This window comes from Oryx dammah, unplaced genomic scaffold, assembly GCF_014754425.2.
Source record: "Oryx dammah isolate SB20612 unplaced genomic scaffold, SCBI_Odam_1.1 HiC_scaffold_20, whole genome shotgun sequence".
Lineage (NCBI taxonomy): Eukaryota > Metazoa > Chordata > Mammalia > Artiodactyla > Bovidae > Oryx > Oryx dammah.
The window spans coordinates 361473-377252 of NW_024070204.1; the positions used below are offsets into that span (position 1 = coordinate 361473).

General features: G+C 52.7%; 1 protein-coding gene across 2 annotated transcripts in view; it reads left to right on the plus strand.

Annotated features, from left to right (window-relative positions):
- The window catches only part of CEP72 (centrosomal protein 72), a 37329-nt gene that overhangs the window by 12513 nt on the left and 9036 nt on the right, over nucleotides 1-15780 (plus strand). Inside the window, exons 5-9 of one of the 2 annotated variants that reach the window (XM_040262221.1) lie at nucleotides 5086-5264; nucleotides 6577-6741; nucleotides 12336-12607; nucleotides 14420-14558; nucleotides 15018-15214. In XM_040262221.1, the coding sequence (XP_040118155.1) occupies nucleotides 5086-5264; nucleotides 6577-6741; nucleotides 12336-12607; nucleotides 14420-14558; nucleotides 15018-15214 (952 nt within the window). The remainder of the gene's footprint in view (nucleotides 1-5085; nucleotides 5265-6576; nucleotides 6742-12335; nucleotides 12608-14419; nucleotides 14559-15017; nucleotides 15215-15780) is intronic. The other variant, XM_040262222.1, reaches the window with a different exon arrangement.

A 15780-nucleotide genomic window follows, 5' to 3' on the forward strand; every position in this document is an offset into this window, starting at 1 on the left:
CGGGTATTAGACGCCCAGTTTACTGACCGTTGCGTCGTGGACGGGTATTAGACGCCCAGTTTACTGACCGTTGCGTCGTGGACGGGTACTAGACTCTGTCGAGCGCTTTTTCTGTGTTTACTGATGTTGTCATGTGACTCTTCTTCTTGAGCCTGCTGGTGTGATGGGTCACACTGACTTTTTTCCGAATGTGGAGCCAGCTATGCAGACCTGGAATAAACCCCACTCAGCTGTGGCATAGGCTTGTCACACCTTGCTGGCCTCCAGTTGCTGGTGTTTGTTGGGGGTCTTCTGCATCCGTGTTCATGGGAGGTGAAGGGCCTGTCGTTCCCTTGCATTGTCTTTGCCGGTTCTGGCATCAAGGTAATGCTGGCCTCATAGAACAGGTTAGGGTGCATTCCCTCTGTTTCCTCTCTGTCTCACAGAAAATTGGTATAGTTTCTTTCTTGAATGTTGGTAGGATTTACCATTGAACCTGTCTGGACCTGGTATTTTAGGAGGCTGTCAATCATTGATTCAAGGTCTGTAATCTGTACAAGTCTGTTCTTGGTGCCCACTTCTCCTGGTGTGAGCTTTGGAAGATGGTGCTTTTCCAGGAGCGGTTCCGTTTCACCCAGGTCGTCCATCTGCGGGCAGAGCGCCCTGGTGTTCTCTGCTACCCTCGTGCTCTCCATGGACTCTCTGGGGGTGCTGCTGCTGTTAGTTCCTGAGTTAGTGATGTGTCATTTTTTTCCTAGTTAACCTGTTATAGATAGAGGTTTTTCCATTTTATTTATCTTTTTAAATTTAGAACTAGCTTTTGGATTTGTTGATTTTCTTTTTTTCCTGTTTTCAACTTTATTGATTTTTGCTCTAAGTTTTACTATTGCTTTTGTTCCTCCTGCTTTGGGTCTAATTTGTTTCTTAGTTTCCTAAGGTGGGAGCTTAGGTTACTGGTTTGGATTGTGCTGTGTCCGCTGTGCGTTCAGTATTGTGTATCTCCTTCTACACATTGCTTCCACTGTACCCCACACATTTTGGTGAGGTGTATATTCTTTTTAATTTAGTTGAAAATATTTTTATTTTGAAGTACTTTCGTTCAGAATACTTTTGAGGTTTCTTTGACTCATGTTATTTGGGAATATGTTGTTTAATCTTCCTTTTTTTGAGATTTTCCAGTTATCTTTCTGTTACTTATTTTATTACAAATTTTAATTCCATTGTGCCCTGAGAACGAGCCTCGTGTGATCTGTTTTCTCTTTAGTGTGTAGAGGCGTGTTTTGTGGCCCAGGACGGATCTGTGCTGGGGAGTGTTGCCTGTGACTGTGGGACGAGCGTCCTGCTGTCTGGACAAGGTGGACACCGGCTCCTCCAGGTGGTGCTGTTGAGCCCAGCTGTGTCCTTGGTGACTGCCTGCAGGATCTGCCCCTTTCCGACGTGGGGGAAGTGGGTCCGTCCTCCTGAGCTCCTCAGCGTCTGCGTTGGGTAACCTGATGCTGTCTTACTGGCACAAGCCTGTCCAGGGCTGCTGCGTTTTCCTACAGAGCTGCCCTGAGTCCTTACCCCCTTTATCCCAGGTTGCTCTCACTGCCCAAGTCAGCTCTGTCTGAAGGTGATGTAGCTTCTTTCACTTTGTTCTGACTGGTGTTAGCATAGTCTGTTTTCCTTTCTCTGTTCATTCACTTTTAAACCTGTGCATCGTTATATTTGAAGGGGGTTTCTGTAGGTAACATGTAGTCCGCCTTGTGTTTTCATCCGCGCTGACCGTCTCTGCCCTCCATGTGGTGTGTGTAGACCCTGCTGTCTGAAGTGCTTCTTGATGCAGCTGGGTTGACAGCTGCTGTGTTCGCTGTTTCTTTCTGATGGCCTTGTTCTTACTTTGTCTTCTGATCGTCCCTTCCTTTCGTGGTTTTACGTGATCATCCAGTGATTCCGTTTTCCCCCTCAGCACATCAGTTATGGGCAGGTTTTCACTTCGGCGGTCGCCCTGAGCACACAGGACAGGCAGACCTCGTTTTCTGTGCTTTGCTCTATTGTGTTTTGCAGACTCTGTGTTCTCATAGGTGGAAGGTTTGTGTCACCCTCAAGCCAGGCAGGTCTGTTGTGCCGTTTCCCAGTGACATTTGATCTTCGTTCACTTCGTGTCTCTGTCGCATTTTGGTGATTCTTGCAGCGTTCCAGATGTTTTCAGCTTTTTATATTATGGTGATCCGTGATCCCATTGCTGCCATGACTTGCAAAAGCGTCAGATGATGTTTAGCACTTTTTAGCACACTTAACACTTTTTACTCTGGCCTGGAAAATCCCATGGATGGAGGAGCCTGGTGGGCTGCAGTCCATAGGGTCGCTAAGAGTCAGACACCACTGAGCAACTTCACTTTCACTTTTCACTTTCATGCATTGGAGAGGGAAATGGCAACCCACACCAGTGTTCTTGCCTGGAGAATCCCAGGGACGGGGGAGCCTGGTGGGCTGCCGTCTCTGGGGTCGCACAGAATCGGACATGACTGAAGCGACTTAGCAGCAGCACATTTTAAAATTAAATTGTATACGTTGTTTTTTAACATAATATTGTTGCTCACTCAGTAGACTAAGTGCAGTGTAAATAGTAAGAAAGCTAAGGTCATGGCATCTGGTCCTGTCGCTTCATGGCAGATAGAAGGGGGAAAAGTGGGAGCAGTGACAGATTGTTCTTACCTTGGATCCAGAATCACTGTGGACTTGACTGCAGCCATGGAATTAAAGACGCTCCCTGGGAGAAAAGCCAGGACGGGACACCACTTTGCTGACAGAAGTCCACATGATCAGAGCCGTGGTTTTCCCAGGAGTCACGTGTGGATATGAGAGTTGGACCATAAAGAAGGCTGAATGCTAAGGAACGGATGCTGTTGAATTGTGGTGCAGGAGAAGACTCTTGTGAATCCCTTGGACTGCAGGGAAGTCAAATCAGTCATTCCTAAAGGAAATCAGTCCTGAAGATTGACTGGAAGGACTGACGCTGAAGCTGAAGCTCCAGTAAATAGTTTGGCCCCCTGATTCAAAGAATCGACTCATTGGAAAAGACCCTGATGCTGGGAAAGATTGAAGGCGGGAGGAGAAGGGGGCGGCGGAGGAGGAGACGGTTGGATGGCATCATGGACTCAATGAAGGTGCTTTTGAGCAAACACCAGGAGATGATGAAGGACAGGGGAGCCTGGCATGCTGAGGTCCGTGGGGTCACAGAGAGCCAGACGCCACTTAGCAGCTGAACGGCAGTAGTGTACATAAAGAGTTTCCCCTTCTGACTTGTTTCAGAATCTTCTTCGTCTTAGCTTTTCTCCAGTTGAACATCTTCCTTGCTGTAATTTTTCCCAGCATTTACTCTGCCACTGTTCTCGGAGCTTCCTGTCTCTGTGACTTGGTGTCTGACAGTCACTTGAGGGTTCTTGGTCATCTTCAGCTACGTCTTCAGCTCCCCTCTCTCCTGCCAGTAGTCTCATGTGCAAATGTTATGCCTTTCGGTGTTGGCCCATGATTCTAGGTATTCTGTTCTGGTTTTTCTTTTTTTTCCAGTCTTTTTTAAGCTTCGCTTTTCAGTTTGAGAGTTTCTGTTGCTATGTTACCAAGTTCAGAGACTCTTTCCTCAGCCACATCCAGTTTACTGTTGAGCTCATTAGTGGCACTTTTCATCTGTTGCAGTGTCTTCAACTCACATTTCTGTTAGGATCTTCCTTAGAATTTCCCCGTCTCTGCTTGCGTCTCCCATCCATTCTTTCAGTGTCTCTTCTTTCCATTAGATCTTGTAGCATTATTACTCACAGTTGTCTAAAATCAGAGCCTGATTTCATCCAGCGTTTCTGAACCTGGTTCTAGTGCTTGCTCTTCTCAATGTTGTCATGGCTATTTGGAGCTCCATGAGATTCCAGATGCATTTTAGGGTGGTTTTTCTATTTCTGGGAAAAATATCACTGGGATTTTGATAGGATTGCACTGATTCTGTAGATTTCTTTGGGCAATGAATATTTTAACAGTGTTGAGTCTTCCAGTCCACGCACATGTGTGTTTCTGCTTACTTATGTCGTCTTTACTTTGTTTGAGCCATGTTTTGCAGTCTGTGTGTGTGCTCAGTCGTGTCCAATGCTTTGCAGCCCCGTGGACTGTAGCCCACCAGGCCCCTCTGTCGACTGGATTCTCCAGGCAAGAATCCTGGAGTGGGTTGTCCTTTCCTCCCCCAGGGGATCTTTCCAGCCCAGGCATCAGACCCGTGTCTCCTGCATCAGCAAATGGATTCTTTACCACTGAGCCACCTGGGGAGCGTGTTTTTAGTTGACCTATCCTTGATTATCTCGAGACTAAGTTATCACAGAGTTTAGATGATCTGATGCAATGACCTTATTATCCAGATGTGACAGTAGAGACCCGAACAGGCTGTATGCGCCCACCATCAGGGGTCTGTGGCAGACCTTGAAGGAGAACCCAGTCCCCTTCTTTCTGCAGGGACCTGGAAGACTCTCAGCTCTAGAAAATAGAGTGTCATTTACTTCTCTAGGTGTGATCAGGGACATAAAGCCAATATTCGTAGTGTGTGACTGAGTTCTGTTTTGAAGAGTGATTCTTAAGCTGCCTTTGTTAGAAATTAGGTCCCTGTGAATGCTTGCCTTTGTGTGGAAGGACCTCCTATTTTACAGCTTCTCATTTCAGTTGCTAGAGAGAGACAGATATTCACTTAATGTGAGAGTAGACATTGGAACACCGTGTTCTTGAACTCTCTTTTTGTTTTGTTGTTTGGTTGGTCCATATGGATCTTAGCTTCCCTGAATTGGAAGCATGGGGTCTTAACCACTGGACTGCCAGGCAAGTCCCTCCTTGAATTTTGCTGGTCACGTGTACCACAGTGCTAGGAGACCCTCACACGGGGGGCTTCCTGGAATTGCCACCCTTTAATGAAGCCAGGTGTGGTGACCAGTCATCCTGGCCGAGTTCTCTCCGCCTTCCCTGTGGCAGAAGGCCCCACTGCTCCTCCTCAGAGACCTTGAGGCAGGGTCAGCGGTGCGGCGGCCGTGTCCCGGGTCTGCACACGCTGGGTGCGAGTGGGGGCACCAGAGCGAGGTTTGCTTGTCTTCGTAGACCTCGTCACTCCAGAGTCAAGGGCACTGACCCTTCCACCCAGAAGTGCTTGGTCATGGACGCGGATGACGAGGCAGTCCTGAGCCTCATTGCCGAGTGCGAGTGGGACCTGAGCAACCCTCCTGGGGGCATGAGTTCCAGCCAGAAGGAGTCAGAGGCCAGCCTCCAGAGCTCCAAAGGTAGGCTGCTCCTCGCCGAGAGGATGGGCGCGCAGCCCGGCTGGGAGGCTGGCGTCTGCTGCCTTTTTAAGAGAACTTGCCTTTAAATGTAGACTCTTCAGGAAGTCCTGTGCCTGTGATATCAGTAATTCGATCGTGGAGCTCCAGGAGGAGCCAGTGTATTTAGGTGGGGTAGTCACACTGCCAGTCTTTAATCTCAGGTCCCTCTCAGGTCAGCTGCAGGGGTAGCAAAGACGTGAGGCGTCCTGCGCTGGAGGGGCTGAGTCCCCGCCGGCCTCGAGGGGGCTCCCCTCTGGCTCCGGCTGCATGTGAGTGAGGGGTGACACCTGATGAGCACGGGCATGTGAGCTCCTTCACGCCCATGCTGGCTTTTCCGCCAGGACTCATGTGTGAGCTTCAGCTGCTTTGCTGCGGCTTCTCTCGTGGGTCCCAGGAGCTTTTCGTGAAGTCACAGCGTCTGGGTCTTCCTGCTGCAGTAGCCCCCTGCCTCAGCCTCCCCGCCACCTCCTGGGCCTGTCGGGCCCTCCGGGGTGGCGCCCGTCCTGAGCGTGCGGCAGCGTCTACTGAGGGCTTCAGTTTGCATTTCCTGGAGATGAGTCCCAGCAGCCTGCTCGTGTGCTCATGGCGTCTTCTGAGCCGTTCCTGCTCCCGCTGCCCCCCTCCCCGATTCCTTTCTTGGTATTGACGCCCCGGACTCCATTATGCTGGTGGAACACAGCCTGTCTCCGATTTCTGCCCTCCCTGTGGCTTGCCTTTCATTTTCTCAGCAGCACTTCCAGGAGCGGTTCTGTCTGAGTGAGGCCGCTCCTCCCTGTTCCCCTTCCTGGTTGTACTTTCCAGTGTGCTGGCCGTGCTTGCGGGGGCTCCTCCCATGGACCTGTCCACCTCCTGGGGACCCGCACTTGGGTCTGAGAGCTGCTCTCTTGAGTGAATTTCTGGCTGTGGTGTGAGCTGGTGGCTCAGGTTGTCTGTCTGTCCCAACATGTATCCAGCTGTACCAGTGCCATTTATTGCAAAGACAACCTTGCAAGGTTGTCCATTCAGTGGCCGGAGTCTCTGGATCCGCTGACTGTTGTGTCTGTCCTGACTCACCGGCTGGATGGTGCTTCCCGCTGGATGTGGGGCGGGGTCCCCTCGCCTGGGCTGCTGTGGGCAATGGCGCCCGCACGTTCCTTACAGGGTGGCCAGCTGTGTGACCAGCTTTTTTTCCTGTTTACCCCACATAGGAGTGTGCTTGACAGGTATGCTACACTGTCAGAAACCGGAAGTATAAGTTTTAGTGGAATAAGCTTTTTAAATGTCTTTAACACAGCAGAGTCGCAGCACCGACTGAGCTCCCAGTCAGCCCAGCACCAGTGCGGGGACTCGCGGTGGAAGGGCCCTGAGCGGCGCAGGAGCAGCTCCAGGGCGGGCTGCGTGGAGCCGAGGCTGCAGGACCAGCGCTGCGGCGAGCTCCCCCCCCAGCTCTTCACCCCAGGTGACCCCCGGTGTGCTGTGCTCATCTTCTTCCGACTGTGTGTGTGTGTGTGTGACCCTGAGGTGTGTTAAGGGAAGACGCTCCTTTACAAATGGAAGCTGACGAAAAGACTTGACCCCAGAAGATGAGCCCTGCGGGTTGGAAGGTGTCCAGTGTGCTGCGGGGGCGGGGGGAACAATTCCTAGTAGCCCCACAAAGAATGAAGCTTCCGGGCAAAGTGGGAAGCAGCACTCAGGTGTGGATGTGTCTGGTCGTGAAAGGAAAGTCCGATGCTGTAAAGAACAGCATTGCATTGCAACCTTGAATGTTAGCTCCATGAATCCGGGTAAATCGGATGTGGTCAGCAGGAAGTGGCAAGATTGAACATTAACACCTTAGGAATCAATGAACTGAAATGGATGGGAATGGGGAAATCTAATTCAGATGACCATGTTATCTATTATTGTGGGTAAGAATCCCTTAGAAGAAATGGAGGAGCCCTCATAGTCAACAAAAGAATTAAAAATGCAGTACTTAGGTGTGGTCTCAAAAATGACGGAATGATCTCTGTTCATTTCCAAGGCCAACCATTCAGTATCACAGTAACCCAAGTCTATGCCCCAACCACTAATGTCAAAGAAGCTGAGGTTGAAAGGTTCTGTGGTGACCTACAAGACCTTCTAGGACTGACACTGAAAAAAGACATCCTTTTCCTCATAAGGGATTGGAATGCAAAGTAGGAAGTCAAGAGATACCTGGAGTAACAGGCAAGTTTGGCCTTGGAATACAAAATGAAGCAGGGGAAAGGCTAACAGTTTTGTCAAGAGAACATGCTGGTCATAGCGAACACCCTTTCCCAGTAATCCAAGAGGTAGCTCTACCCAAAGGAGAAGCCCCAGCAAGACGGTAGAAGGGATGAAGTCACATTTAGAATCAAACCCCATTCCCAGCAGGGACGCTCGGAAGGCACACCTTGTGCACGTCAGGACCCAGGGCCCCCCACAGAGGCTGAGACGGAACTGTGTCTGAGTGTCTCCTGAGGCGGGGCGGGTCGGCAGTGGGCCGCTGCAGGGCCAGGGACTGGGCGCAGCAGACCTCGGTGTGGCACAAGGCCTCTTGGAGGAGGTCACCAGGGCCCCACCACAGAGCTGCCAGAACTCGCACAGGATGGGGAAACAGACTCCCGGAGGGCCCGACAGAACCTTGTGCACCAGGACCCAGGAGGAAGGGCAGCGACCCCACAGCAGACTGACCCAGACTTGCCCGGGAGTGTGCAGGAGTCTCCAGCCGAGGTGTGGGTCGGCAGTGGCCTGCTGCAGGGTTGGAGGCACTGAGTGAGGCAGTGTGTGCATGGGAGGAGATTGCCATTATCTTCATTCCTGCCACTGTAGGTTCAGTTCCGCTCAGTCGCGTCTTGACTCTTTGCAACCCCATGAATCGCAGCACGCCAGGCCTCCCTGTCCATCACCAACTCCTGGAGTTCACCCAGACTCATGTGCATCGAGTTGGTGATACCATCCAGCCATCTCGTCCTCTGTTGTCCCCTTCTCCTCCTGCCCCCAATCCCTCCCAGCATCAGGGTCTTTTCCAGTGAGTCAACTCTTCGCATGAGGTGGCTAAAGTACTGGAGTTTCAGCCTCAGCATCAGTCCTTCCAATGAACACCCAGGACTGGTCTCCTTTAGGATGGACTGGTTGGATCTCCTTGCAATCCAAGGGACTCGCAAGAGTCTTCTCCAACACCACAGTTCAAAAGCATCAATTCTTCAGCCTTCAGCTTTCTTCACAGTCCAACTCTTACATCCATACATGACCACTGGAAAAACCATAGCCTTGACTAGGCGGACCTTTGTTGGCAAAGTAATATCTCTGCTTTTTAATATGCTATCTAGGTGGTCATAACTTTCCTTCCAAGGAGTAAGCGTCTTTTAATTTCATGGCTGCAGTCACCATCTGCAGTGATTTTGGAGCCCCCCAAAATAAAGTCTGACACTGTTTCCACTGTTTCCCCATCTATTTCCCATGAAGTGATAGGACCAAATACCATGATCTTACTTTTCTGGATGTTGAGCTTTAAGCCAACTTTTTCACTCTCCTCTTTCACTTTCATCAAGAGGCTTTTTAGTTCCTCTTCACTTTCTGCCATAAGGATGGTGTCATTTGCATATCTGAGGTTATTGATATTTCTCCCGGCAATCTTGATTCCAGCTTGTGCTTCTTCCAGCCCAGCGTTTCTCATGATGTACTCTGCATATAAGTTAAATAAGCAGGGTGACAATATACAGCCTTGACGTACTCCTTTTCCTATTTGGAACCAGTCTGTTGTTCCATGTCCAGTTCTAACTGTTTCTTCCTAACCTGCATATAGGTTTCTCAAGAGGCAGGTCAGGTGGTCTGGTATTCCCATCTCTTGAAGAATTTTCCACAGTCTATTGTGATCCACACAGTCAAAGGCTTTGGCAGTCAATAAAGCAGAAATGATGTTTTTCTGGAACTCTCTTGCTTTTTCCATGATCCAGCAGATGTTGGCAATTTGATCTCTGGTTCCTCTGCCTTTTCTAAAACCAGCTTAACATCTGGAAGTTCATGGTTCACGTATTGCTGAAGCCTGGCTTGGAGAATTTTGAGCATTACTTTACTAGCGTGTGAGATGAGTACAGTTCTGCGGTAGTTTGAGCATTCTTTGGCATTGCTTTTCTTTGGGATTGGAATGAAAACTGACCTTTTCCAGTCCTGTGGCCACTGCTGAGTTTTCCAAATTTGCTGGCATATTGAGTGCAGCACTTTCACAGCATCATCTTTCAGGATTTGAAATGGTTCAACTGGAATTCCATCGCCTCCACTAGCTTTGTTTGTAATGATGCTTTCTAAGGCCCACTTGACTTCACATTCCAGGATGTCTGGCTCTAGGTGAGTGATCACACCATCATGATTATCTGGGTTGTGAAGATCTTTTTTCTACAGTTCTGTGTATTCTTGCAGCCACTTCTTAGTTTGGCCCCAGGTAAATAACAGGGAGGGAACACAGCTCCACCCATCAACAGAAATGGATTAAAGATTTAACTTTGGCCATGCTGATCAGAACAAGACCCAATTTCCACCCCCCCTCAGTCAGTCTCTCCCATCAGGAAGCTTCCATAAGCCTCTTATCCTTCTCTGTCAGAGGGCGGGCAGACTGAAAACCACAGTCACAGAAAACTAGTCAATCTGATCACGTGGACCACAGCCTGGTCTAACTCAATGAAACTGTGAGCCATGCTGTGTAGGGCCACCCAAGACAGACGGGTCATGGTGGAGAGTTCTGACAAAACGTCCACTGGAGAAGGGAATGGCAAGCCGCTTAAGTATTCTTGCCTTGAGAACCCCATGAACAGTATGAAAAGGCAAAAAGATAGGCAAACTCCCCAGGTCGGTAGGTGTCCAATATGCTACTGGAGATCAGTGGAGAAATAACTCCAGAAAGAATGAAGAGATGGAGCCAAAGCAACAACACCACCCAGTCGTGGATGTGACTGGTGACAGAAGCAAGGTCTGATGCTGTAAAGGGCAATATTGCAGAGGAACCTGGAATGTCAGGTCCATGAATCAAGGCAAATTGGAAGTGGTCAAACAGGAGATGGCAAGAATGAATGTTGACATTCTAGGAATCAGTGAACTCAAATGGACTGGAATGGGTGAATTTAACTCAGATGACCGTTATATCTACTGCTGTGGGCAAGAATCCCTTAGAAGAAATGGAGTAGCCATCATGGTCAACAAAAGAGTCCGAAATGCAGTACTTGGATGCAGTCTCAAAAACGACAGAATGATCTCTCTTCGTCTCCAAGGCAAACCATTCAGTATCACAGTTATCCAAGTCTATGCCCTGACCAGTAACACTGAAGAAGCTGAAGTTGAACAGTTCTATAAAGACCTACAAGACCTCCTAGAACTAACACCCAAAAAGATGTCCTTTTTGTTATAGGGGACTGGAATGCAAAAGTAGGAAGTCAAGAAATATCTGGAGTAACAGGTAAGTTTGGCCTTGGAGTGCAGAATGAAGCAGGGCAAAGGCTAATAGAGTTTTGCCAAGAGAACACATAGCAAATACCCTCTTCCAACAACAGAAGAGAAGTCTCTACACGTGCACATCACCAGATGGTCAACACCAAAATCAGATTGCAGCCAAAGATGGAGAAGTTCTATACAGTCAGCAAAAACAAGACTGGGAGCTGACTGTGGCTCAGATCATGAACTCCTTATTGCCAAAATCAGACTTAAATTGAAGAAAGTAGGGAAAACCACTAGACCATTCAGGTATGACCCATAAAGAAGGCTGAGTGCCTTTGAATGGTGTTGCTGGAGAAGACCCTGGAGAGTCCCTTGGACTGCATGGAGATCAAACCAGTCCATCCTAAAGGAAATCAACCCTAAATATTCATTGGAAGAACTGATGCTGAAGCTGAAGCTCCAATACTTTGGCCACATGATGTGAAGAACTGACTCATTGGAGACGACCCTGATGGTGGGAAAATTGAAGACACAAGGAGAAGGGGGCGGCAGAGGATGAGATGGTTAGATAGCATCACTGACTCAATGGGCATGAATTTGAGCAACGTCTGGGAGATTGCTGTGGAGGACAGAAGAGCCTGGCCTGCTGCGATCCTTTGGGTCACAGAGTCAAACACAGCTTTGCAACTGAACAACACAAAGACAAGGGAGACCAGGCAAGTTAATTGAGAGTGGTGTTTGCATGAATGTGGAAAGGCGTCAGAAACCTCCTGAGTGTGAGCAAACCCAGTCCCTTCCTGAGTTTCATCCAGGTGAGCTTGTGGGGACCTTGGAGGCAGCGTAGGTCGTGGCGGTCCCTGTCTAGTGCCCATGGCCCACAGACACGGCCTCTCGCTTCATGTACTTTGTGTCGTGAGATCTCACACGTGTCCCTTCACACGGATTCACGTGGCGGTGCGTGTGTGCGTGTTCTGGTCCAGGATCCATCCAGTGCACGTGGAGTATCTTAATGTCATGTCTCAGATGCTTGTGAGCAGGAACACGTTCTAAGTTTCCATAGTCTGTCCTGGAGCTTTGAAGTGTTCAGACTGTACTTCTGTGGGGTCACCCTCAGTCCCAGGTGGCTTGCTCTGCTGGCTCCTGGTGGCCAGACACGCTGGGGTGTAATGGGGCGTGGGCTCGTGCAGAAGCCCCAGGCTGCTGCAGGTCAGGGGAAGTGGGGCCGTGTCACATAGTGGGGCGTGCAGCATGGAGCGCGACTGGTGTGCCTTTGGGTTGTGGCAGGCGGGGGCTGGGTCCCTCTGAGTCTGTGAGTCAGACCAGTCCTGGCAAGGGGGTGGTGGTGGCCCGCTGTCACTGGTCAGGTGGACTTGGTGACGGACGTGGAGCCGGGGGCCCTTGGTGTCCAGGTGGTCTCTGACCCAGGCAGCCAGAGAGCAGCGGTCCATCCGCTCAGAGAGCCAGTTGGCCCAGTTTGTCATACAGAGCTCTGGCAGGAAGACACGGTGATTGGCCAGAGTCTCTCACTTCCCGGTTAGTTTCCCATATTCGTGTGTACAGCTGCAGCGCTGGTCCCTGAGCCCCGGGAGCCTGATGGTGAGGGCTCTGCCCGCTTCTCTGTTACAGACTCCACGGAGACCAAGGACTCAGGCACTTCTCAGAAGTCCAGTGTGTCGACACAAAAGATGTTAAACCCCTTACCTGCTCCTGAGAAGTACAGGAAGCGGAGGATGCCTGGCGGGAGGTTCCAGGCGCCTGCGGACGAGGCCTGTCTCAGCTCTCTGGAGGGGAGCCTGAGTGTGAGCCGGAGGAGTGGTTCGGAGGGCTGGGGCCAGGCCGCCTCTTCCCTCTCGGCCACCCCAGGGCCCAAGCAGCCAAGACCACCCAGTGCCAGCGAGGTGAGCAGGGGTGAGGGTGCTCGCCGAGCCCCCAGGGTGGATGCGGCCCTTGTGCACGTCTCCGTAGTGCGGTCACCGCTGCCGTTAGAAAAGCCCCTTCTGGGCTCCCTTCTGGGGCGGGTTGCCTTGAGGTGTCGTCTCGGGCCTGCCGCCCACACGGCCTCTCGTCCTGTGGTTGCTGCTCCCCCGGGGCTGTCGTGAACGCAGTCCCAGCTGTGTGTGCTGTGCCTCACCTGGTTTAGGAGAGGAGGTTCTCCCCAGATTGTCCCACAGTAGTCGTAGACTATGGCTCGCTGCCATTGTTATGGCCGAGTTAGAGACTGGGACGTTCTCAAAGGTTTGGGGCTCGAGTGAAGACCACCGTGCGGACATAGGGCAGCAGGCAGCCCTGCCGCAGCGCCCCACGTGGGCAGAGGAGGGGAGAGCACCCCAGCTGAGAGGGCCTGGGGGTGCCCACCAGCTCAAAGTGGGCCGGGGGAGCGCTGAGCCCCTGTGGTTGGTCCTGAATGGAGACCAGCAGAACCAGGGACGCTGCGGTCGTAGGCGCTGGGTGGCTCGTGGCTGCCGCAGGCCATGGGCCGAGGTCTGCTTCCATGGCTGGTCTGGCTGCATCTTCAGTCTCTCACTGGACTGAGGGAAGGAGTGAAGATGGAGATTCGCTTGAGTCGGGACTGTGCTGGGGCTTTCCTGTCCCCGAATGGAGCCACCCCGACGGACCCCACTCACTGTGGGGTCGGGACTCTGCGCGAGGGGTTGCTGGCTGCAGCTTCCCTCCTTCCAGCACTGTGGCCCCAGGGCGTTGCCTTGGAGAGGGCTTGACCCCGGTTCCTCAAGTCGGAGGCAGAAGCCTGACCCCACTGGGCTCTGTTCCTGCTCCTGAGGCCGTGTCGGTGCAGCTTCTGACGGAAATGTTGGTGCTGGTGCTCCTGGATGCTCTCACCCTCTGCTGCTTGTGGCCAGCTGTTGGCCTCAGTGTCCCCACGCCAACTAGCCCCAGGGGACGGCTGCCCTGGCCCGATGACCCCTCGTGGGCCTGTGCGTTCCCGTGCCCTGGGCTCCCACGGGTGGGGAGTGGTGGGAGTGAGGGGCCCGGTGGCTCCTGCACCCCCTTACGGGTCTGGCTGGCTGTCCCAGATGGTCTTTGGGAGGAAACTTTTGCTTTGTCTAACAGTGAGGGCACCGGGCCTCATCCCAGCTCTGGCCCTGCTGGTATTGACTCGCTAAATCCCTGCTTCTCAGGAAATGTTCCCTGGACACTCAGAAAGTGAGCCGAAGGGCAGGAGCCAGCTCCCTTTCTTCAGTAATCCCTTAAAATTGATGAAATGATTTCTAAAGGGAAGAAAAGTGAGCGCTGATGGAAATGCCGGTGGCTGGACCCAGGTGGGCCGCAAGGCTCTGCCTGGCAGCCTGTTGCTGCACCGGCCCAGCCAGCCCTCCCTCTGGTCCTGTGTGCACTGGTCTACTTCAGGCCACCAGGCTCCAGTGAGCGTTCGGGCCGAGACTGTCTCCTCCCCACCCCACAAGAGTGGCGGGGGCTGGTCAGGAGGGCCCAGGACGCCGGCACTCAGAACCGCCTGGTCTCCTGACTGACACAGGCCACAACTCAGCCGTTCCTCCCGCTGAGGGATGGTTTCCCCACCCCCCAGACATGGACAGGCATGCAGGGGCAGGGAGGCGAGTCCCACGCACCATGCCTGAAGGTGCAGCGTGACCCTCCTCCATGGCATAGGCAGTGGGCGAGGCGGCAGTCTGACACTGCATCGCACCCGCTGGGTTGGGCACGGGAGCCAAGGGGGGATTGTCTCTGGGCAGGCGTGTCCCAAATTGCACTCCGCCGCGCTGCCCGGGAAGGAGGACACCCTGGAGGCACTGGTTCTGGAAGCGCTCCTCGACCTGGTAGATAGGCACTGGAGTGGCCGCAGGTCCTTGCACAGCAGCGAAGACTTCCTTGGTGAGTTGGCCCAGTGTGCCGCGTGCTGGCGCCTGTGCCCGCTACTGGGCCCTGGTCCCCTGGCCTCGCTGGACCTGTCCCCGGCCTCACTGCCCTCTGGGCTGCAGGGGCGTCCCGAGGGCCCTGCTCATAGTGTCTGGGTGCTCAGGAGGAGCAGACGAGGAGGTGCCAGTGGCTGGTGGCTGCTGCTCCCCGCCTGCTGGTGTCCAGACCCCTGGAAGGCATCGGCGGCCAGCAACGCTGGCTCCTTCCTCTAGGTCCCTAGAGCTGTTGCTATCTGCGTGGCGTCCCCATCCACACCTGGGGGTAAACAGGCCTGACAAGGTCATTTCAATGGCATACATAGCCCTTTTCTAGTCTTTGTACCTGTCAGTGTTTTTGAGGTATACAAGCTGTAGTTTTCAAAATGCATTGAACATGTTTTGTCTACACTTATTCTCTCAACATTCTCTCTTCTAGCTCAGGCGAGACACATTTTGTCGTCTGTTCAAGAGTTTACAACCACTCAGGACACTTCGACAACTCTGAATGAAGAGATTAGCTCCCTGACTCTGGAAAATAAGTCTTTGCACAGTCGCCTTGCTGAGCTGCAGCAACAGTACGGCATGAAGATGACTGAGGTGGTGCTGGAACTCAGCGACACTCGGAAGGAGATGGTTTGTTCCGTTTATTCTCAGTAGGGGCAAGAACAGTCTTGGCATCACAGAACGAGCGTAGCTTCTCAGCTCTGCTTCCCCTGACAGCTGTCAGGCGCAACCCTGGGGCCCCTCCTGCCTTTGCAGAGCATGAACCCCTCTTCCACCAGGCTTCCCCGTCCAGGACGCCAGCTGCCCTGGAGGAGAGCGGCCTGGCTCTCGCTCCAGGACCCCTCATGACAGCAGCTGCAGATGTCTGCGTTGCCGCCGGCCCAGCTCTGCCGGCCCCAGTGGCCTTGTTTCGCTCTGACAGAGGCAGGAGGTGAGGCTGGGCTTGGGGGCCCTCTGCTCTCGGTGTCCCCTGGCCCAGGCTCCGAGACCACTGGGGAGGAGGTTCCAGGGACTTGGGTGACCCGGGTCCATGCTGCTGTCCTGCCCGCCCCAGCCAGCGTGGCGCCGGGGGGTCCTGTGGGACCTGCGACAGCTCCACCACCAGGTGGCACCGTTGGACAGCCAGAGCCAGCGTGGTACGGACCTGGCAGTGGAGCTCAGCTCCGGCCGGACAGGCCCCCCTCGTCCCCTGCGAC